General features: G+C 36.9%; 1 protein-coding gene across 1 annotated transcript in view; it reads left to right on the forward strand.

The window, feature by feature from the left end:
* The first annotated feature begins 3688 nt into the window (after positions 1 to 3688).
* Positions 3689 to 22853, forward strand: part of WDR49 (WD repeat domain 49) — a 101322-nt gene continuing 82157 nt past the window's right edge. The window contains 2 exon segments of the mRNA XM_017886713.1: positions 3689 to 3916; positions 19947 to 20111. Of these exon segments, the coding sequence (XP_017742202.1) occupies positions 19986 to 20111 (126 nt within the window). The 5' untranslated portion in view covers positions 3689 to 3916; positions 19947 to 19985.

Genomic DNA, 22853 nt, shown 5'->3' on the forward strand with positions numbered 1-22853 from the left:
ATGATTAAAACCCAAATGAGTTCTTTAATAAAAATCTTTGGCAAGAAAACCCAATTTTCTCTATGAATCTATATTTTTAGGGTCAGAGGGATTGGTGATGTGGTTTACTAAGTAGAGAGTAACTAGGCTAGTTCAAGCTTGTTATAAGTGCTGGTAGTTAGAGTAAATGGAGACATTACCCTATGCTAGAAGCATAATTATTTTGCAAGATAAATTTTCATTGTGGATTATGTGAGATCTGCAATTGGGTAAATAAATGTGTGGACGTGAGGGAGACTTTTTGTGTGGGAGTGTTGTATTCTTGGGCCTATCCTGTTTGATCTTTTCATCAATGATCTGGATATAGACAGAGTGAGCCACAATCTTAAATTCAAAAAATATTTATCGAACACTGTCTATGTCTGTATTAGCCCATTTTCACACTGCTATAAAGAATTAACTGAGACTGGGTAATTTATAAAGGAATGGTGAGGAACTGACTCACAGTTCCACATGGCTAAGGAGGCCTCAAGAACATACAATTATGGCAGAAGGTGAAGGGGAATCAAGGGCCTTCTTAACATGGCTGTAGGAGAGAGAACTGCAAGCAGGGGAAATGCCAGATGCTTACAAAACCATCAGATCTCGTAAAAACTCACGCACTATCACGAGAACAGCATGGGAAAAAATGCCCCCATGATCCAATTACCTCCCTCCAGGTCTCTCCCTCAACACCTGGAGATTATAATTCAAGATGAGATGTGAGTGGTGACACAATGGCACAGACCCTAACCATATCAATGTCCTGTGGGATATGTGGAGAAATCAGGGAGGAATTGTCAATATAATTAAATTGGGATTCAAAATGATACTGTCACTTGGAAACTCTATATCAAAAATAGGAAAAATTTTAGTCTTAAGTAAAAAATGTATTTTTGGAAACAGGAGAGTAGACATCTGGCTTCGTTATTTGTTCATGGGAATAATATATAGAATTTTGCTGAATTAAGACATCAAGGCAAGTGAAAAGCATGAAGGAGAGGCTTAATCAGCTAACGCAAAAATAGGCTGCCTTAAAGAAATAATAGCACCTGTAATGATAAGAACACAGTGGAAATATTGGCTCAATTCTGGGTGATTTCCTTAAAGCAGATCTTTAAAGATTTTTGGGTGCTTACAGATAGTGTTAAATTAATGGGTCAATAATTAATATTAATGTATAAACATATTTAAAATTATGACCCCAACAGGCCAAAAAAATTAAAATGCTAACTCGGGAGAAATGGGAGGAGAAAAGGAGAAAAGGAGTATAAGTAATTTTTCTTCTTCTTTCTGAGTCACTAGATACAGTTACATATAAAGTATATACACTACACACACATATATACACACACATGTGTGCACAATTATATTATTTAGTGTTACAGAAAAAATCATAACCCAGAAAGAATTAAAGAGTAAAAGAAGGCCATCTCTAAGGATGAGGACTGGAGTAGAATATATGCGTTGAGATAAAAGCCTTCTGGTGCTATTTGACTTCATACAATGGACACATCTTACTATGGTTTTTAAAAGTAAACAAGGTCTGGATGACGACCCTCCCCTAGAGAGAAAGCGGAAACAAAGACATTGAGAGAATCAAATGGCCATCATGGTAATACATGAGCACCATGGTAGGTGGTAGTGAGATCTGAAAACCGATATTGAAATGGTTGAAGGAATTGGGATCATTTAACCTGGAGAAAAAGGGTAAGAGGAAGCTTATGCAGGTGTGAGAAGAGGGTAAGGTAGAATGAAAAGGTAAAAGAAGATGTCTTTGGATGAACATATTTAATAATTACTGTAAGGATTCCTACCTTATAGATTCCTAGGACCTGTTGGTATATTTGTGAGGTGTGTCTATGTACCCAAATAAATTATATGTAAAATTGTATGTATATATGGGTATATGCATTTGATGAGTTGGGATATAACTATCATTTTCAATAGATTTTTTTTCCCCCAAAGGGATATATGATTTAAAATAGGTTAAAAACTATAAGGTTGCTTGCCTTATGGGGTAATAAAGACTCATCTAAACAGAAACTATCTTCTATAGATAATGTAGAAATATTTTTCAGGTTGGATAGACTAGTTTATTTGAAATAACATTTTCTGCTTTTAGGTTCTAATATTTACACAATGAAAAAATAAAATAGACATAATAATAAGGAACATTCACTGAACACATTACAGGCTTGTCATCATGTTAAGTGCTTGACATAGACTCTCATTTAATTCTCATAGCATTAGGTGAGGTAGAAACTACATTAAAAACTCAGATAAAAAAAAATTATTGGAGGTCCCCCTGTTAGCAAGGAATAGAACTGAGATTAGAAACCAGGAAATCTGGCCCTAGGTTACAGAGATATGGTTAAAATAAAAGCCCTGTGGTGCTTCTAGATTTTGTACAACAGACAAATTCTACATGTTTTTTAAAAGTAAACAAGGTCTTAATGACTTGCTTGATATCCCCTTTTGGAGAGGTTTTTTTACTGCCTCAGTAGCCTCTGTTAATTCTGTACCACTACTGATAGCACCAACACTTGCACCACAAAGCTATCTTTCTATTTTTTTCCTGGGACCCTTAGTGTGACTCACCTTCTCTGGAATGAAGGGAGCCATGAGAAAATAGAAGAAAAGGAAAAACAATTTTTTAATGTCTGTTGAATCTAAAGCAACCTATTTCTTGAGCAAGGATTCAGTGTTTGCCTGCTACTAGCCATTGGTAAATGCATGTCATTTATGTGTCTTGAAGGTGTTTGAACAAGAATTTAATATCTATGGTTATATGAACTTGACTTCATTTAATGCCACTTCTTTTATTTTAACAAAAATACATATATACATATATACACATAAATATATATGCATATATAGCTATATGCACATATATAGATACATATATCTACACACACATATATACATATATATGTATACACACGTATATATATATATAGACAGAGAGAGAGGGAGAGAGAACTGTATTAGTTTTCTATTGCTAGTATAACACATGAGCACAAACTTAGTAGCTTGAAACGGCACAAACTTGTTTTGTGTTCTGTAGGTTAGAACGTGACATGAGTCTCATCCTTGCTGGCGGCTCTGGGGGAGAAACCATTCCTTTGTCTTTTCAAGCTTCCTTGGATCATGGCCCTCTTCAGCAAGACTAGGAAGAGTCCTCATATTGCACCACTCTAATCATTTTTCTGCCTCCCTCTTTCACATTTAAAGACGCTTATGATTGGACTCACCCAAATAATCCAGGACAATCTCACCATCTTAAAGTCCTTAATTTAGTCATATCTGCAGAATCTCTTTTGCCACCTAAGATAACGTATTCACAGGTTCTAGGAATTAGGACATGGACATCTTTGGGGGACTATTATTCTGCCCACCACAAACACATACTAAATGCCAAGCCTTATACCAGGGACTGAAATAGAACCCAATCCCTTTCCTGGAGGAGCTTACAATTTAGGAGATATTTAAACAGGTGACTGAAATACAAAATAATAGTTGCTATGACAGAATTGAGAACCAGTTATCACACTGTGGAGCAAATAACTGTCTGCCTGGTATTGAGGGTGAGCTGGAAAAAAATTGGCTACAAAATTAGAATTATCTTTGACATATTGAAATGATTTTATCACTTTTCATCCAGGTTTTGAGACTCTGGGATATTCAACACCAGCTGTCCATCCAGAGGATAGCTTGTTCTTTCCCCGAAAGCCAGGACTTCAGATGTCTCTTCCACTTTGATGAAGCCCATGGACGACTTTTCATCTCATTTAATAACCGGCTAGCATTGTTGGCAATAAAAAGTGATGCCAGCAAGAGGGTGAAAAGCCATGAGAAAGCAGTCACTTGTGTTCTTTACAATTCTATCCTGAAGCAGGTAATGATGCTTTCTTTTCTTTCACTCTCCTAATATATCTCCAAGTCCAGAGGCTCATTTACTTCATTCGGTTTAAGGTAAAATGGAAGACAAATATAGTAAAGGCAAATATGGGAAGAAATGATTTAATAGCCTTGCGCTTTTCTGCAATAATATACATTCAGGTGGACTTGGAGAATGATTTCATTTTCAGCCAGTGACCACAGGAGCAGTGATACAGTTATAAGGAATTACAGCATTCCGGCTAAAACAAAACAACCTGTAAGATAATCGAACTAATCTTTGTCATCTGCTAGTCTTGAGCCGAATGCAAGTGAACCTGCTTGTAAAATTCCCTTTTATGAATACCATCTTCCTGTATCCCTGTGGAAAGTTCTGAAATATGCATGAAACATAATTAGCAGAGATCCATTTTGCCAGCATATTTTACACCAGTGGTTCACAGTGGCAGCCTGGAATGTATTCATAATAAAATGATTCAGTTAAATGTGATGCCACTTGGTATGCAGCACGAGTGTTGTTTGTCTCCCCACCACTTTAATGACGCTTCGCAGCCTTGGCTTAGGGGACCATTACCTGCATCTCAATGAAGAAGCAGGGCTCCCCGGAGCAGAGTTGCTGCACAGACCACAGCCATTCTTGGAGGACAGGGCGGCCCAGCCAGTGAAGCCAGTGAGCTCAGTGTGGGGCAGCCTGTGAGTGCCATGAAGGGAGCAAGCAGCATCAGAGGTTAGCCTGCTGCAGCAATTCCCTCAGGCCTGATGGTAACAGCACAGCAGGAGACAAACAGAAGCAAGTCTCCAGCTTGCAGCCAATTAAACAGTAGCTCAATCCATTCTTTCTTTTCCCTTCTGCAGAAGTTTCTGCATTCACATAGAAATGACTAGTGGAGATTTTGTGCAAGGGGTGGAAAGCCCTTTGTTAGTAATGAGTAGTGTGTCATATCACTATTTAAAACACTGTTTTCTGGTTATTCTAGGAAATAAGATAATTTAGAAAACAACTCATTTTGAATTCCATCTGCGGGAAAACATTTCCTGCTAAATGTTTTACTGAACTTTATAAAGGCAACCAGTTAATTTGACTCCCTGGTGGCCACTGAAAGATGTATTTGTTTCCAAGAGATCATTCTCCTAATTGAGATCTGCAAAGTTAAAATGCTAAATTTGTGTGTAGATGTTAAAATCCTGTGTTGCCTGGCCATAAGATGAGCAATATTCCCTGAGAAATTCAGGAAATTAGACACAAAGAAGATCTGGATTTATTTGGGGCAGAAAGACAAAGCCAAGGTAACTCACATACATGCAACTTATAGACAACCAAAGAACAATGTACATATGGTACATGATATAGGATGCATCACTATATGATTGAGTTGAGTATTCACACCTCTACTTGCCGTGAATAACATAAATAGTGATAAGCATTGATATGTATGTAAAGCACATAGAGCTGTGTATCACATACCTCAGCATTTCCTATTAGCTGCTAAGCTATAGAAACATGAACACTGTATGTGTTACATTTATAATTATAAAAACATGTTGCAGAAAAGTGCAAAGAAAATATCACTCACATTCCCATCAACCAGTGATAACTTACCATTTTAGAGTAATTAGACAAAGCAAATAACACAGTTTTGAACAAGTGTCGGGTGCCAAGGATGAAGAATTAGAGATTAATAAAATAGTTTAGTCCCCCAATAGCTCAGGAAGATTCAGCTCTTTAAGGGAAGATCTGGGTCCTACCCATAGTGTTGATGATTGCTGGACAGGTGCTCCTTACAGGATTGTGGAATGAAAGAAGGGAAGGGAGACATATTACTAACAAGGAAACAGTAGAACGCAGTAAAACGAAGTAGAGATAAAACCGAAGTGCTCTTTATGGAGAGCGATCAATTCTGCCTGGGGCCAGTGTTGGTCACATTTCAGCAGAACCCTGAAAGCCAAAATCTCTAAAAGGAGGAGGAGGTAGTTCTAGACCGAAGATACAACGTGAGCACCTGCAAAGAAGCTTGAGCACTCACAGTGCATTTTTGGAGAGAGGGTTTATTTTGGGGTGGCAAGTTTGGGAATACTTCGCAGACATTGTGGGAGTTAAAGCAGTAAAGGGATCTTAGGAGCATATTGATGGCCATTCGTTGAATGCATCTGGTCTTGGAAAAGTAAAGCATAGAATTGAGATTAAAACAACATTTTTCACAGTGCGATCTTGGACCTCTGGGAGACTCAGATTCTCTTAGGAAATCTGGGAGGTCAACACTATTTTCATCATAATATTAGTTTATTGCTTTCTTTCTAAACTTTCATTTTCTCAAAAGTGTACAGTGGAGTTTTCTAGAGGCTGCATGATGTGTGTTGTGTGATAACAGCATTGCTCTTATGACTAAGGGAATGTGTGCTGTTATATTTTTGTGCATTACTGTCTCCCTATAAATGTCTAATATGATAAACATATATAAAGATACAGATCGATCTATCTGTGTTATATATGTGTACGTGTGTGTGTGTGTGTGTGCGTATTTCACATAAAGCTATTTGGATTCTTCAATACTTTTTAAGAATGCAAAGGAATCCCAAAACCACAAACCAGAACTGCTGGGCTGGAAATATGTGGGTTCAAATTCTGAACAGACTGCTTAGCCTGTCTGAGCTTTAGTTTGCCAGCTTCTTAAAATGTGTGTGTCTGTGGGGGTGTAGGAATAGTAATGGGAATCACATGTGCCTCCCTGGCATTGCCTTGTTAGGACTGAAATCTTGGAAGTGTCCTCTTGTCTCTTATGCTGCCAGCCCTGAAAGGTTCTTTCAGGTCCCCCATACCACATAGGGCGAATGTTGCTGTGTTATGACATCTCCTTTTCTTATTAACTTCTTGAGATTCCTTAATCTTTATGGTAACACTGTGGCATGTGCTAACAAATGTTAGGAAGAATTAGAAGGGTGAGGACACCCTGAACTGCAGTTTGTCCCTACCCTTGCTTCTCCTCAGGAATGCCCCTTGAGGTGGAAAAGTTGTTTATCCTCCTCCTTCTCTTCTTCACCATTGCAGTTTCATCTTGTAAACATTTAGTCGCAAGCCTCAGCTTTGGTCCTTAGCTCCCTGAAGTCTCCAGAGCCATCTCAACTCACACTTACTTCTCCTCTTCCTGAGCATTGGCCACAATTTTTAGTTGTTTTCCCAGTTAAACACTTGACTAAACTTATTTCTCTCTCTTCCTATGTTTTTGGTGTGAGGGGAAGAGCCTTTTCTTCCATTTTTGTATTTTCCCACAGCTCCTAACACTGTTCTGATCACAAAATGAATGCTCAACTACTAGACTTGATAAATTATTGCCATTTTCCATGTCAAGCGTAACAGGAAGTCATGCTTTTTCAGTCCATGGTCTCTTGATCTTTGGTTATTCGGTTTGGTGTCTTTCTTGAACATTTTCCCTTTGTTTGAATTTAATGAAAACCTTCCCTTCTGTTGTCATTTCAACATGTTCCCTACACTTTATTATTTCCTTGTATTTGGATTTCAGTGGGGACCCAATATAATTCCTGTATAAAAGCCGCTTGGGACATTTCTGTGACTTTTATTTATCTTCCTGTCTTTTGAGACCCTTGTATCCTAGTCTAGGAAAGTGGTGTTAAGCCATGCAAAGCCTTTTAAAAGAAATCATATGCTTTATTTCACCTGGCAAAGTTTTTTCTCACAGCCAGCAGCAGAACAAGTTGGGACTGGATGAAGGAGTCCTCTGGAATGTACGATTTGGAAAGAATTAAAGCAATCCAATATCCTGGAAGCAGATCTAATGAACCATCTCTGCACTCAGTTCTTATGAAGCTTTTTACAAGAAAACAAAAGAAAACAAAAAAACATTTATGAATTTAGGAAACTTTAAAATATGTATTTCTAGATATATAAACTAGAATAGATGAAATATTTGTGTTATCACAATGATTCTCATCCTAATGATGTAGGTTTATGTATTTTGTAAAATAGATAATGTTTCAGTTTGTTGGGAACCTTGAACACATTTATAATCAAGCTAGACATTTAGGTGTCATCAAATTTTAATAGACTAAATGGTATTTACAATTTTTCTTATCAAAATAACTTTTTTTTAGTAACTGCTGCAAAATGTTACATGATTATTGTAAGAAATTAAAGCAATGCAGTAAAACTCAAATACAAAACTATTGCTGACATCAACATATTCTAAACATCTTTCTGTGCATAGACTATTTTACATAAACAAGGCTCTGTAACATACTTTTTTATCCAATAATATGTTAGAATATATTTCCTTGTGGCTAAATGTAGAACTAATTTATCATTTTTAAAAGGCAGCATAGTAGCCCATTGTATATATGTATCATAATATACTGATCAATTTCCCTTGATGTAGACTTTACTATTATGATTTTTTTTTTTGTAGATAAATACATTGATACTTACGACTATATCTCTTTAGGGTAAATTTTTAGGAGTAAATTTCTAGGCTAAAGGGTATGAATATCAGATAATTTGAGAAACAAATTGCCTCCTAGAATCTTACTTTTTTATCCCGCTTCTAACCTCTAATATATTAATCACATACTTGGTTACATGAAGAGATAGGTCAGACAGTAATCACCTGGCTTATTCCAAGAGACCTCCTGAGATTCTCTGTGGGGTTTTCATAATCCAGAAGCATGCTGGCTTTGCAAATTTCGATACTAGACCCTCTTCACTTTATCTGGCGTGATGCTGTTTCTTGAGGCTTGATTATTACACTACCTACAAACTGCCAAATTATTTATTAAAAATGGGGGCTGGTCCAGGTCACAGCCATAGACTGGTGGTGCCCTTACCTTTGGTTGCTTCAGGATTAGCTGACAAGCAAATATTTATCATCTTTGTTTTTTTGAGACAGAGTCTCACTCTGTCGCCCAGGCTAGAGTGAAGTGGCGCTATCTCAGCTCACTGCAACCTCTGCCTTCTGGGTTCCTGCCTCAACCTCCTGAGTAGCTGGGATTACAGGTGTGTGCCACCACGCTTGGCTAATTTTTACATTTTTAGTAGAGACAGGGTTTCACCATGTTGGTCAGGCTGGTCTCGAACTCCTGACCTCGTGATCCACCCGCCTCGGCTTCCCAAAGTGCTGGGATTGCAGGCATGAGCCACTGCACCTGGCTTTATCATCATTTAATTGTAGCTTTTTGTTTCTTTACTGTGGCACAATATAAAAATATATCAAAGGTAAACACTAAAAAAATCTTTCTTGTGAAAAAATTCCATTATGTATACATGTAAAGCATCTGTACAAAGTTATTATCTATGCCATCATATTCAAAATTTTATAGTAAACTTTTCCACCCTTAGCCTTATTTACAATTTATAGTTACCTTATCTTAATTTAGATTATTGCGGTCCAAACAGCTCCATGTATACATATGCATGTCCAAAATTTATAATAAACATGTGGCCTTCCATTATTTAAAAAACAAGGGATGAGGTATAATTTTCTCTTGATAGCATATCTTTTGTCCTCTTTCCTGCACAGAATTTTTTGGAAATTGAGGGTATTTGAGAACCCAAACAATTCAATTGGTGGTTCCCTTGGTAATTGTAAAATCGGAGAAAAGAGGACAGGCTTGAGGGAAATTTATTTCCATCGTACAAGACAGTCTACCTTTTTAGGACTTACACTTAGTACAAAATCCGTGAGTTTCTTTTTTGAACAGAACTGGATTTACACAATGAAAATTTTCTCCTTTCCTGCCTCTTTGCTGGGCACCAAGCGACATCCGTTCTGTTAATACAGTTGTGTTTTTTTTGTTGTTGTTGTTGTTTTGGCTAGCTTAAAGCTGTAATTTGTTATATGTCAGTTCTGAGGCTGTGTGTTGTGGTCACTTGATAAGAAGTTCCTAGTTTTAGAGGTTATACTAAAACATACACATACATGCACACATACATGTCCGAACAGATACACATTTATTTAATGTGATTAGTTTGGAAGAAATAACATGTTTACATACTGAAGAATTCAAACAACAAAAAGGAATACAGCAAATATTTTCTCTTATCCCCCTACTCAGTTTCCTTTCCTGTAGGCAACCAGTTTTATGACTTCCACAAGCAATGTTTAAGGGCTATTCAACTCTTAAACAAGTGAATATATATATTTTTTTCATATATACAGTTGACCCTTCAACTTCACTAGCTTGAACTGCGAGGGGCCATCTGTATATGATTTTTTTTTTTTTTTTTCACTGTGTTATCCAGGCTGGAGTGTAGTGGCATGATCATGGCTCACTGCAGCCTTGAACTCCTGGCCTCAAGTGACTCTCCTGCCTCAGCTTCCTGAGTAGCTGGGATTACAGGCATAGCCACAGTGCCCAGCTCCACATAGATTTTTAAAAATGAATATATTGGAACTTTTTTTTGGATATTTGCAACAATTAAAAAAAATACAGATAAATCACCCAGAAATATAAAAAAATTAAGAAAATATTATACATAGAATGAACGCATAAAAGATATATATATATATGTACACACAAACTAGCCTATTTTATTAGTTAGTACCATAAAATATACAAAATCTATTATAAAAAGTTAAAATTTATCAAAACTTACATATTCAAATACAGACTGTACATGGCACCATTTGCAGTCAAGAGAAATGCAAACAAAAAGATATAGTATTAAATCATAACTGCATAAAATTAACTGTAGTACAGACTGGGTGCAGTGGCTTATGCGTGTAATCTCAGCACTTTGGGAGGCCCAGGCAGGTGGATCACGAGTTCAGGAGTTCAAGACCAGCCTGGCCAACATGGTGAAACCTTGTCTCTACTAAAAATACAAAACAATTAGCCGAGTGTGGTGGCGGTTGCCTGTAATCCCAGCTACTCGGGAGGCTGTGGCAGATAATTGCTTGAACCCGGGACCCAGAGGTTGCAGTGAGCCAAGACAGCACCACTGCACTCCAGCCTGGGCAACGGAGCAAGACTTCGTCTCAAAAACAAACAAACAAAAAAATTAACTGTAGTACATACTGCACTACTGCAGTGATTTCATAGCCACCCCCTGTTGCTGTTGTGGTGAGCTCAAGTGTTGCATTTGTTTAAAATGCCATGTGATACTAATCATCTCCAAATGAGCAGTTGCTCTCTACATTAAATGACCTGTCTCAGGAAAATGTGATCTCTAGAACTTCTTGCATATTTTCATCTTGTTTATTACAGTACCATAAACTTTGAATAATACCATGGAACGCATAAGAAGTGTCACTAGGGATGCTGTAAGTACTACCAAGAAGCAGAGAAAACCGATGACATTGCAAGAAAAGTTGAGTTGCTTGATATGTACCATAGGTTGATGTCTGCAGTTGTGGTTGCTTGCCATTTCAATATAAATGAATCCCGCATTAGGACCACCATAAAAAAAGAAAAAGAAATTAATGAAACCATCGCTGTAGTTACACCAGCAGGTGCAAAAACCATATATGTTTTTTGTGAAATATCTTTTTACCTCATATTGAAAATATAGGTCTTATGTGGGTGCAGGTTGCTATAAGAAAGGCATTCCTATAAACTAATATGATTAGAGAATGAGCAGTTATTATACAATAATTTAAAGCAAATAAAGGTGAAATATCTAAAGCTGGAGAATTTGATTCCAGCAAAGGATAGTTTGATAACTTTAGAAAATAGTTTGGTATAAAAAATATCAAAATAACAGGAGGAACAGATTCTGCCAGTCAAGAAGCAGCAAATGAGTTTCCAGACACCATTAAGGAAATCATTGAGAAGAAAGGATTGCTGCCTGAATAAAATTTTTAAGCAGATGAAAATGCCTTATTCTGAAATAAAAATGCCACAAAGGATGTTTACTAATAAGGAAGAGAAGCAAACATCAGGATTTAAGGCAGGAAGGGATAGGCCAATTCTGCTATTTTGTGCAAATGCAGCCAGGTTTTTTATCAGGACAGCACTTGTCTACAAAGCTGCTAACCTCTGAGCCTAGAATGGAAAAGACAAACATCAGCTGCTATTCTTTTGGCTGTACAACATGAAGACCTGGACAATGAGAATGCTTTTTCTGAACTGGTTCCTTCAATACTTTGCACTTGAAGTCAGGAAGCACCTTACCAGTAAGAGACTGCTTTTTAAAGTTCTTTTGATATTAAACAATGCCCCTGGCCCCACGGAACCTCATGATTTCAACACTAAAGGCATCAAAGTGATCTACTTGCCCCCAACCACAACATCTCTAAATCAACCTCTAGACAAGGGGGGTCATGAGGACCTTTAAGGCTCATTACACATGGTACTGGGACTTTATGAAAAAGACTGTCAATGCTATGGAAAAGAATCAGAATAGAGAGAACATCATGAAAGCCTGGCAGGGTCACACCATTGAAGATGCCATCATTGCTATAGAAAAAGTCATGAGAGCCCTCACACCCGAAACAATAAATTCCTGCTGAAGAAAACTGTGTCCACATGTTGCAAATGACTTCACAGGATCTACAACAGAGCCAGTCAAGGAAATCATGAAAGAGATTGTGAACATGGCAAAAATGGTGGGAATGGGGGTGAGGTGAAGGGTTTTAAGATATGGATTTTGGCGAAATTCAAGATGTGATAAACACTAAATCAGAGGAATGAACAGAAGATGACTTGATGAAGAGGAGTGCTTTCAAACCAGTGACTGAGAAAGAAGACATAGAAGAAGCAGTGCCAGAAAACAAATGGACGTAGACAATAATGGATGTTAGGCAATCTGACAGAAGCATTCTGATTATTCAAGACTGCTTTTGACTTATTTTATGGCATAGACTTTTCTACAATATAGGCACTGAAACTAAAGCACATGTTGGAAGAGGGATTGGTACTATTTGAAAACATTTTTAGAGAAAAGAAAAAGCAAAAAGTCAGACAGAAATTACAAGATGTTTCTGTGAAGTTACACCAAGTGTGCCTGCTGCTCCTGACCTCCTGCCTCCCCTTCCACTTCCTCTGCCTCTTTGGTCTCTGTCACCCCTGAGACAGTAAGTCCAACCCTCTGTCTTCCTCCTCCTCAGCCTTCTCAATGTGAAGAAGACACGAATGAAGACCCTTATGAAAATTGACTTCCACTCAATAAATAGTAAGTATATTTCCTCTTTCTTATAATTTTCTTAATAACATTTTCTTTTCTCTAGCTTCCTTTGTTGTAAGAATACAGTATGTAGTACATGTAACATACAAAATGTGTATTAATCAACTGTTTATGTTATCAGTAAGGCTTCTGGTCAATGGTGGAATATTAGTACTTAAGTTTTTTGGGGATCAACATTATACATGAATTTTTAACTGTGTGGGGGGTAGGCATCTCTAACCCCTGTGTTGTTGCAGGGTAAACTTATTCTTTGAAATAGATATGTAATATTTAATAACTCAATATTTAAGAATATATATTATTTTATAGGTTTGTTTTACAAAAATGAAAGCATTTTATGTGTACAGACAAACTGCTTTGTACATTGCTTTTATACGTAACAATACATCCTAAAGATAGTTTTATCTCATTACCTAAAGAGTGTCCTTGTCCATTTTCACAATTGCATAGTATTCCATTGCATGCATATTACAAACTTTGTTTAAGCATTTAGGTTAGTTCCAGCAGTTTTTGTTACAAATAATGTAGCAGTTTTTCACCTTGGGCTCAGAACTCTGCACTGATGAGAAAATACCTATAGGATAATTTCCTATAGTTAGAAGTATTGGGGCAAGGAATATTTACATCTGTAATCTTGACAAATGTTGTCAAATGCTCTCCATAAAGCTACAGTAAACCAGTATAGGAGAGGACCCTTTCCTCAGCCTCTCTCATCATCACAGTCTTAACTGTTTTTAGAAGAAGATTTTCAGAATAAGAGAATTGGTGGAGTTTTAGAGTCAGGCAGAGTTCTCAGCACTTTACACAGACTGGGTGATTCAATTCCTCTAAGTTTCAGCTTTTTTATCTATAAAATTCTAATTATAATACATCCCTTGTAGAATTTTTGTTAAGAACAAGTAATATTATATATAAAGATACATGAAATAAAGCAAGGGTAAATGCTTAATTAATATTAGCCAAAAGAGGAAAGTTATTTTTTTTCCATTTTAAAAGTTGTTCCCTAGTTCTTATGGGAGTTTGGTAGTTTTGGATTGTTTTGAATCTCTGTGCACCAACTGCAGGCAATGGCTCCTCCCTTCCCTCACACTGCTTAAGCCTTGATGGCTTCCTTGTTATTCCTTGAATGTGCCAAGGACACTGTGCCTCAGGGCCTTTGCACTGCTGTTTCCTTTGTCTGCAACTCTTTTCACCCAAGTATCTGGTTGGCTCAGTTCTTCATCTCAGTTATGTCTTTCCACAAATGATTCCTCAGGGAGACCTTCCCAGATTCCCCAATTTTGCACCTACAACAAAAGCCCTCTGCTTCCTTCTCAGCCATATTTTCCTCTATAACCTTTATTACCACCAAACATCATGTATATATATATATACACACACACACACATATATTACATATATGCACATGCATTTTACATATATGTATGTGTGTGTGTGTGTGTGTGTAGATAGATATACTTTTTTTCCTGATCTTGTTGCCTCTCTCCCTGGACAAAATGTAAAAACGGAACTTACTCATTGCTGGATCACTAGTTTCTAGATCTAGGGCCTTGCATATTACAGGTATTCAATACACTCAAATAATGAATTTGAAAGAGCAAATTACCAATTAATTTAAGAAGAGACAAAATCCAATTAGCAAGATTTATAAATAAAGAATGGCTGCCCTAAAATATTTGAAAGATTTGTACTCTGAGACATCATCATACTCTTCACCTCCCTATTCACTGAAATGTAACTTCTAGAGATTTTCTACAAAATGGAAATAAAGGAAGTAACCTATTTTATATTATAGGATCATAAACAGCACTAACTAAAATAAATAAAATCATAAACAGCGATGGAATCGAATACCTCAACCCTCTGTTAGCTCGTGGCATTTGCTGCTGTAATTTTTGGTTCCTGTTTTTTTTTTTTTTTTTTCTTAGACCTAGGACTTGAAATCCACATAAAAGACAACTAAAGTGCCTACTGTTATTGGAATAGCAATAAGACAATTAGGTAACATGAATACAACCTCACATATCTTAGAATTTTCTGATTAGCTGTGACAGCTTCAGATGAGAGAAACAAAATGGAGACACATATTCCTAAACAGTTACTAACTGAAGGACATGAAAGGGAGACTGTTTCCATCAGAACAACGATCGACTGAGGAGGCTCACGTGCCTTGGAGAGTGGTTGTTAGCACCATTTTTACTCTGCAGAGTGTCAGGGCCCCATCCTCATCAGCTGAGGTCTAGCCTGATAAGAGATAATCAGAAATAAATTACAAACTTAAAGAGATTTGGTATCATTAAAATGTGGCATAGAAATGTGACGCCAGGACTTATACCTAGGCTTTATTGCTGATGAAAACAACTTGCCAAACATAGTTTCCATGGTCATGAAGTGAATCCATTTTCTTCATCGGCCAAGTAATGTTAAATGTACTCCTCTTTCACTAAACTTTGAATGCCTTTTCACCTGTATTGTTATTCTTGTATTCCAATATTGTCATAGTGAGAGGAGATTCTGGTTAATACTGGTTGGATGTTTGAGACATAGTCAGTTTCAACACACTGTTTTCCTGCAAACTGCACCGTGAGGCAGACTGCCATAAAATGAAATCAGACTGGTTATATGCTGTTGTCATGACTGATTTAGTTTTCATGAGAAATTGTTAAATGAGCAGAGAAAGGTGATGAAAACTGGTGAATAGTATGTTGGGGCTCAGTCGGGTGGGCAGGGGAAAGAGTATAAAATGGCAAAAAGTGAACATTACTAATTCCTCATTGAATATCTACATTAGATAACAGTGGTGAATGATTAGATGCTTTGTAATGTGGGTGATGCCCACCCCGAGCAGGTAATCAAGTCTTTTCTTTGAACATGGCTCTTCTATTTCTGTTAGGGAAATAAAAAGTACCATCTTTTGGTACTGAAATGACTAACATATAATAGCTGCTCAGAAAATGCTTTTTAATACAGCTAGATCAGAAGAGTAAGTTCTAGTGTTCTATAGCACTATAAGGTAACTATAGTTAACAACAACTTATTGTATATTTTCAAACAGCTAGAAGAGTGGATTTTGAATGCTTCAACATAAAGAAATAGTAAATGTTTTAGGTGATGGATATGCTAATTACCCTGTTTGATCATTATACATTGTGTACATGTATTGAAATATCACACGGTACCCCATAAGTATGTAGTTACTATGTGTCAATTTAAAATAATTAAAACAAACAAACAAATCCAAAATATGCTTTTTAATAGAAATAATAAATCTTCACAATCTTTAACCTTTCTTAAAAGACCACTATCAAAATTTTCACATAAGCTTGGCAAATTATACTTTCATGATTTTATCTTTAATAAATGTATTCCAACTTCCTAAGCACTTCTGTGAGAAATTCACAAGTGTAATTCAAAATTCCAATGTGCATCTAAAATCTGGTTTCTAAAATATAATTGTCTACATTCACTGTCATAGTTGGAGGAAAGCAAGATACTATTTTTCTTAAATTGATTTGGATATGCACAGTGATACAAGCCTAAGAGGTCAGGTAAATAAAGCTTAGATGGCGTAGTAACACTGCTTAACTTCTATGGCTTATATATGGCTATGCCATGCACTGTGGTAAATGCTTTAAAAATATTAGTTTGTTTAAACTTCATAACAATGGTTTGAAGTAGTTACTATGAATAACTCTAGTTTACAGATAAGGAAGTTGAAGCGTAAAGGTAAGTAATGTGCTTGACTTTAATGTCCAAGGTAGAAAAATAGTTAGTGAGGCAGCTGACGTTCAAACTTAGGCATCCTGACTCCAGATCCAGTGCTCCTAAACACGGTGTATAGTGCACAAACACAATCAAATAGAAACAGTTAATGACATGGGATGATAATTAATGTGTTGTTACATTATTTCAAAGATCCAGATCATTTGGTCTTAGAAATTACACAGTAATTTAACAATGGTAATTAAATATTTAAGGTACTTTTGATTTCAGTGAGAGAAAATGTGTAGCATAAATACAGGTTTACTTCATTTAAAAAATTGTCTCATTAAAGTTGTAATTTCAGAAAAAGAAGGGCTAAAAGGATCATATGCTCATTATCAGTTCTTTGTTTTGTTTTTTGTTTTGTTTTTTGTTTTGTTTTTTGTTTTGAGATGGAGTTTTGCTTTGTCACCCAGGATGGAGTGCAGTGGTGTGATCTTGGCTCACTGCAACCTCCACCTCCTGGGTTCAAGCAATTCTCCTGCCTCAGCCTCCTGAGTAGCTGGGATTACAGGTGTGCATCACTACGTCTGGCTAATTTTTGTATTTTTAGTAGAGATGGGGTTTCACCATGTGGGTTAGGCTGGTCTCGAACTCCTGACCTTGTGATCCACCCACCTCGGCCTCCCAAAGTGCTGGGATTACAGGTATGAGCCACCGTGCCTGGCTAATTTCTTTGTTGAGATACAAATGTTGCTAAATCATGGCCCTTTCTTTTAATTGTTCCCCTCCTTTGTACCCCAGAACTACTCTGTTAGGTGAGAATCTCTTACCTGTACTCTTAAGCAGCCTCTAAATGGTCTTCCCCAAACCCCAGTTTATTCTCCACATTGTTGCAAGAAGTATCTTTACAAGCCAACTAACAAAAAATACTATATGACTCTTTGCCTTATTAAGAACAATAATAATGTTTTTAGCCTTTTAGATTAATCATTGGCCCCCCAATGATAATTGATGAAAGCTGTGGGCCCTCTCCCGGTAAAACTGACTTTATACATTATTCAGTATTCTCTGGAGCTGCTTACCAGAGATTTCTAAGGTTTCATCTTCAGCTTGCCTCCTCGTTTGAAATCCCACCATATTTGTTGCTTCAAATACTCTGCACTTGGGCTCTATGAAGCTTTGTGTTGTTTCTCATTCTTGGAATATTCTCCAAGTGCTTTCCTAATTGAACTGTTAGTTATCTGGAATACTGTGCTGGAATAGAGGAAGACCTTATGATGTGGCTCTCTATGTCTAGGATTCAAATCTGTAAGTTTGGGGACATTGTTAGCTAATTACAAACTCAATTTCATCATTGGTAAAATAATGGTGGTAACATTATTTCACAGAGTTTTTGTAAAGACCCAATGAGATTACAAGTGAAAGGGCTTGGGGGCACATCTCATAATAAATACATGTCTCCATCTTCAATCCCAGATCAGTTATCACCTTCTCTGTGAATCCTGACTTGCCCCTTGCTCCTCCACTCCCTAACGCAATCCCCCACTCCAGCAAGTGGACTTCACATTTTCCACTCTGTGCTTCCACAGCACCCAAAGGTGATACCTCTGAACTTGAAACATTGTTTAGCATTTATCTGTTTCTTGCCTGTTTCTTCATCTAGACCAGCGGGTCATAGGTCAGCCTGTAAATTTAAATCACCTGTGATGCTCTGTAAAAATCAATTTCCTTGGCCAATTGAATAAGAGTTTCTGGTCTGGTATGCAGTGATGTTTCTTAAAGTTCTCCAGGTGGTTTTAATGTACAGGTGTAGACCATAGACAATGGACTCCTTGAGAGGAGGATTTTGCCAGTGAAATTCCATTGCCATTATGGAGCCTGGATGTTATGCAAGTGGCTGTAGAATGAATGAATGAATGCATGCATGCATGATGGCCAGTCCTGAATATACATTTGATAAACTTCAGCTCATTTGATTATGAAAATGCAGCATTTAAATTTAACATATTATTAATACATTTACATTTATACGATGGTAATCAATACCTAAACAGAAAAAGAAATGCTTTAAGCTTTCTTTTCTTTTCTTTTTTTTTTTTTTTTTTTGAGACAGAGTCTCGCTCTGTCGCCCAGGCTGGAGTGCAGTGGCGGGATCTCAGCTCACTGCAAGCTCCGCCTCCCTGGTTTACGCCATTCTCCTGCCTCAGCCCCCCAAGTAGTTGGGACTACGGGCGCCTGCCACCTGGCCCGGCTAGTTTTTTGTATTTTTTAGTAGAGACGGGGTTTCACCATGTTAGCCAGGATGGTCTCGATCTCCTGACCTAGTGATCCGCCCGTCTCGCCCTCCCAAAGTGCTGGGTAAAATCTACATATTGCTTTAGACAACTTCCTAGCTATGCATTTATGTGCTTATTATTTTTCTTTCATTATTTTGGTTTTCAAAGTCATATTAGCCAGGTGGTTTTAACCTATGAATCTCTTAAATATCTTGAACTGAAATTAGCAGTCCACTTGCCACCATAAAATTTCTCATTTTTGAACTGCTGTATATAATCCTTTCCCTTCTAGCATTTGTCTTGTTGCCTTCCTCTCAAAGTGTGCATGTAGATTTATATTTAACCTGTGCTCGTTTGTTTTAGTGACCTATCAGTAATTGCGTTTAGCTATAAAAATATACACAGTAGTTTGGGAAAAAAGAAAGCAAAGGACTAATGGCATTAAAAGCATAGTTCTAGTAATTCGCTGAAATTAACATTTTCCATAATGGCTGATAGAGCTTCTTTTCTGAATGCTAAATGAAAGCTGCTGTATTGTGAAATGTTTCTTTTCATATAGTAAATAGTGTCAGAGCACCATGACTAGTAAAATCAGCCTTCTCATCTAAATGGGAAAAGTTCGTAAGTTTATTTTCAGAATTTGATTTTGGAATGGCCTCTAGACACTAAAGCTGAATGGTGAGTAGGGAAAGCAGATTCCTATCTCCTCTGATAAAGAGGATCACGACTTCATTACCTCAGGTCTAGTCGAAATTGAAATGTTATCGGCTTAACAGAAAGAAAGTCCATTACAAAAATGTCTCTGACTATTGGGCGATCTTCGGACTAGAAATGCACAGGCTGGATATCTTTATTGAAATATAAATGGTTGATTCTGAGACTATATTTAATTTCTTTAAAATGGTATTTTCTCTTAGGTAATCAGCTCTGATACAGGGTCTACTGTTTCCTTCTGGATGATAGACACTGGGCAGAAAATCAAACAGTTTACTGGTTGCCATGGCAACGCAGAAATCAGCACCATGGCCCTTGATGCAAATGAGACTCGGCTTTTGACTGGCAGCACAGATGGAACTGTAAAGGTGCGAACACAATGATGCTTTTCTATCCAGATATGAGGAGATTAAAATACTATGCCAGAAGACATGGCTATAGATATTCTCATTTTTGCCTTTTTGGCATTGCAAGAAGAGAAATGAGGCATGATAAGAGCGAGAAAATTCCAACCATCTAATAACAACACTGCTAGGAAAATAAACCTCTGTGGAAAATGAATAAATAATTTTCTGAATAAATTATTTAGAATGAAAATATAACTTGGCTTACTCATTTCAGAAAGCCCCTTTTCATTGTAGTGAATAGGGGACTACTTTGGGGAATACGATGCCTGGATAATTTCATGTGCTTCGGCTAATGTCTGTAGTTTTCCCTTTTTAAAGTTGATTAAATGAGAAATCAGGACCACTTAAGTAAACTTTAAAAAATGTCATAGATGCAAATTTTTCAAGAAATAAATATTTAAAAGTAAACTATTTTGTAATTTTAATTTTTGTTATGTGAAATTCAGATAGTAGAAAGAATAATCATAATCTTATCCATTCTAAACTAACATGATTTGATGCTTCTAAGTTTCTTATTCTATATTTATCATTTGTTTCTTCTGGGAGGAATATGCTAATTTCTTTTGCAAAATTCTCAACTTTTCATGAAAAACTAGTTACTTGATATCTGAAGTCATGCCCACCAGTGAATCTTCTCTGCTCCCCTCAGCCCCAAGAGTAACGAGTCTTTGATTGGAAATGGCTTGTGCCGCTATGAGGCAATAGAAGGTAATTTCCTGAATAAACTTGGAATGTTTCTCAAACCTGCTATAACTGGGTATTAGACTACCTTCCATGGTGTAGTGTATGATGCACTCAGTTAAGCTGTAGGGGAGGGTGATGGAAAGCTACCTAGATATGTAGGTAGAACACCTTAGAAGTTTAAGTATTCAGTGGGATTACAGGCTGGCAATCATTAGTGTGAGGAAGGTGCTATGGTGGGTTGAAAAGGGAATCTCTGGAAATTGGTAGAAGTTGGCCTATGAGAAGGTTAATGCAATGAGGTATGGACTGGAGATTTGGGTTCAAGTAAAGTAATCTAGTTTACAGGAGAGCTGATAAGATGTGTGAAGGTACCAGGACAACCATAATCCCAATAACTGAGGTGAAATAAAAGAGAAATAACTGGAATTGGAGTATTAGACAGTGGTTCAGGCAAATAGGAGAAGCCAATATCTCACTTACCAGTCCTGGGGTGTGAGAATGAATTGAACATTGGAGTGAATGGATTAGGTTCTATTTAACTCTATCTTGGAAAGTAACTGGGTATAGAATCTAGGGTAAGGCTTACCTTGTAGATGTTGCTAAAATAATCCCAGCTAAGGGACTTAGTAGGACCTGGGGACATTCAGATCTTTGCAATACCTACTTGTGGAAATTATTTAAGGTGGACTTGGTAAGAGCTATGTTTAGAGGAAAACATAGTGACATGGATGAAGAGTATGTGTGTGCCTCAAGTCTCAACTGAAGCTTTGACATCTTAGAAGTTAATGTGAATTTAGTAGTATAATAACTGCTTCTGAGGGTGCATTTATCTTTATCACAAGAGCACAACAGAATTCTGAAGTCTGGCAACTTCTGTGTAGGACATATAAATCAGGTTCGAGTTGCTATGGCCGTATTCTACGAAGAAACAAGAATGAATGACATTTTCCAATCTAATTTATAATTAGAATCCAAATTCAGTACCTATGTAATCAAAGACTTAAAATTATTAACTTATTCATCATGGCTTTGAATGGTCTATTTTTAAATTAATTAATGTTTTGAATAATTAATGTGTGCATATAATAAAATTTTTGAAATATAAAATGGATGTATAGTGAAAATATATCATCGCTGCTTCCAGCTCCTTCTCTGAGGCTACCACTGTTACTGTTTTCTTGTGCATCCTTCTGGCCATAAGCACCATTTGTTTATTTATTTTCAGTCAGTAATTCTTGTTTGTTTGTTTTTAGAGACAGGGTCTATGTTTCCTGGGTAGGTCTCAAACCCCTGGGTTCAAGTGATCCTAGTGTCTCAGCCTCCTCCTGAGTAGCTGGGATTACAAACACGTGCCACTGTGCCTGGCCATTTGTTTCTTGATGGCAGCCTACTATACATGCTGTTCTGCATTTTCATTTTTCTGTCTTGGATATTGACTCATAAAAATGGATACAATAATAATAATGTTAGCTAATATTTATTCCATGCTTACTATGAACCAGGCACTATTCTAAGCACTCCACAGACACATATATGTATATCTACAAGATTGGTACTCTTATCATCCTGATTTTACAAACGAGGAAACAAGCCCAAAGAGTTAAGGCAACTTGCTCAAGCTTCCATAGGTGGTTGAGTTTTGGCAGAGTCTAGGAAAATGGAAAAATGGAGATGACTCATTCTTCTTTACGGCTACATTATATGCTACTGCATAGACAGTCCTTATTCTGATAGTTCTATTTTCTTACTTACTAGTGAGCAATTACATTGATTCAGATCTTTTGCTTTTTAACAATGCTGCAAGAATATGCTTGAAAAGATGTCATTTTACATATATGAATGTATATGTGGATGATTTTTCTAGAAGCTGAACTTTTAAGCCAAAATTTAAGCCAATTTTTAATCATCTGTGGCATGATTTTTTAGAAGCTAAATTTTAAAAGGATATATGCCTTTTAATAATAATTATTATTTTTTGAGACAGAGTCTTGCTCTGTTGCCCAGGCTGGAGTGCAGTGG

Source organism: Rhinopithecus bieti, unplaced genomic scaffold, assembly GCF_001698545.2.
Source record: "Rhinopithecus bieti isolate Rb0 unplaced genomic scaffold, ASM169854v2 scaffold_15814, whole genome shotgun sequence".
In the NCBI taxonomy this organism is placed as follows: Eukaryota; Metazoa; Chordata; class Mammalia; order Primates; family Cercopithecidae; genus Rhinopithecus; species Rhinopithecus bieti.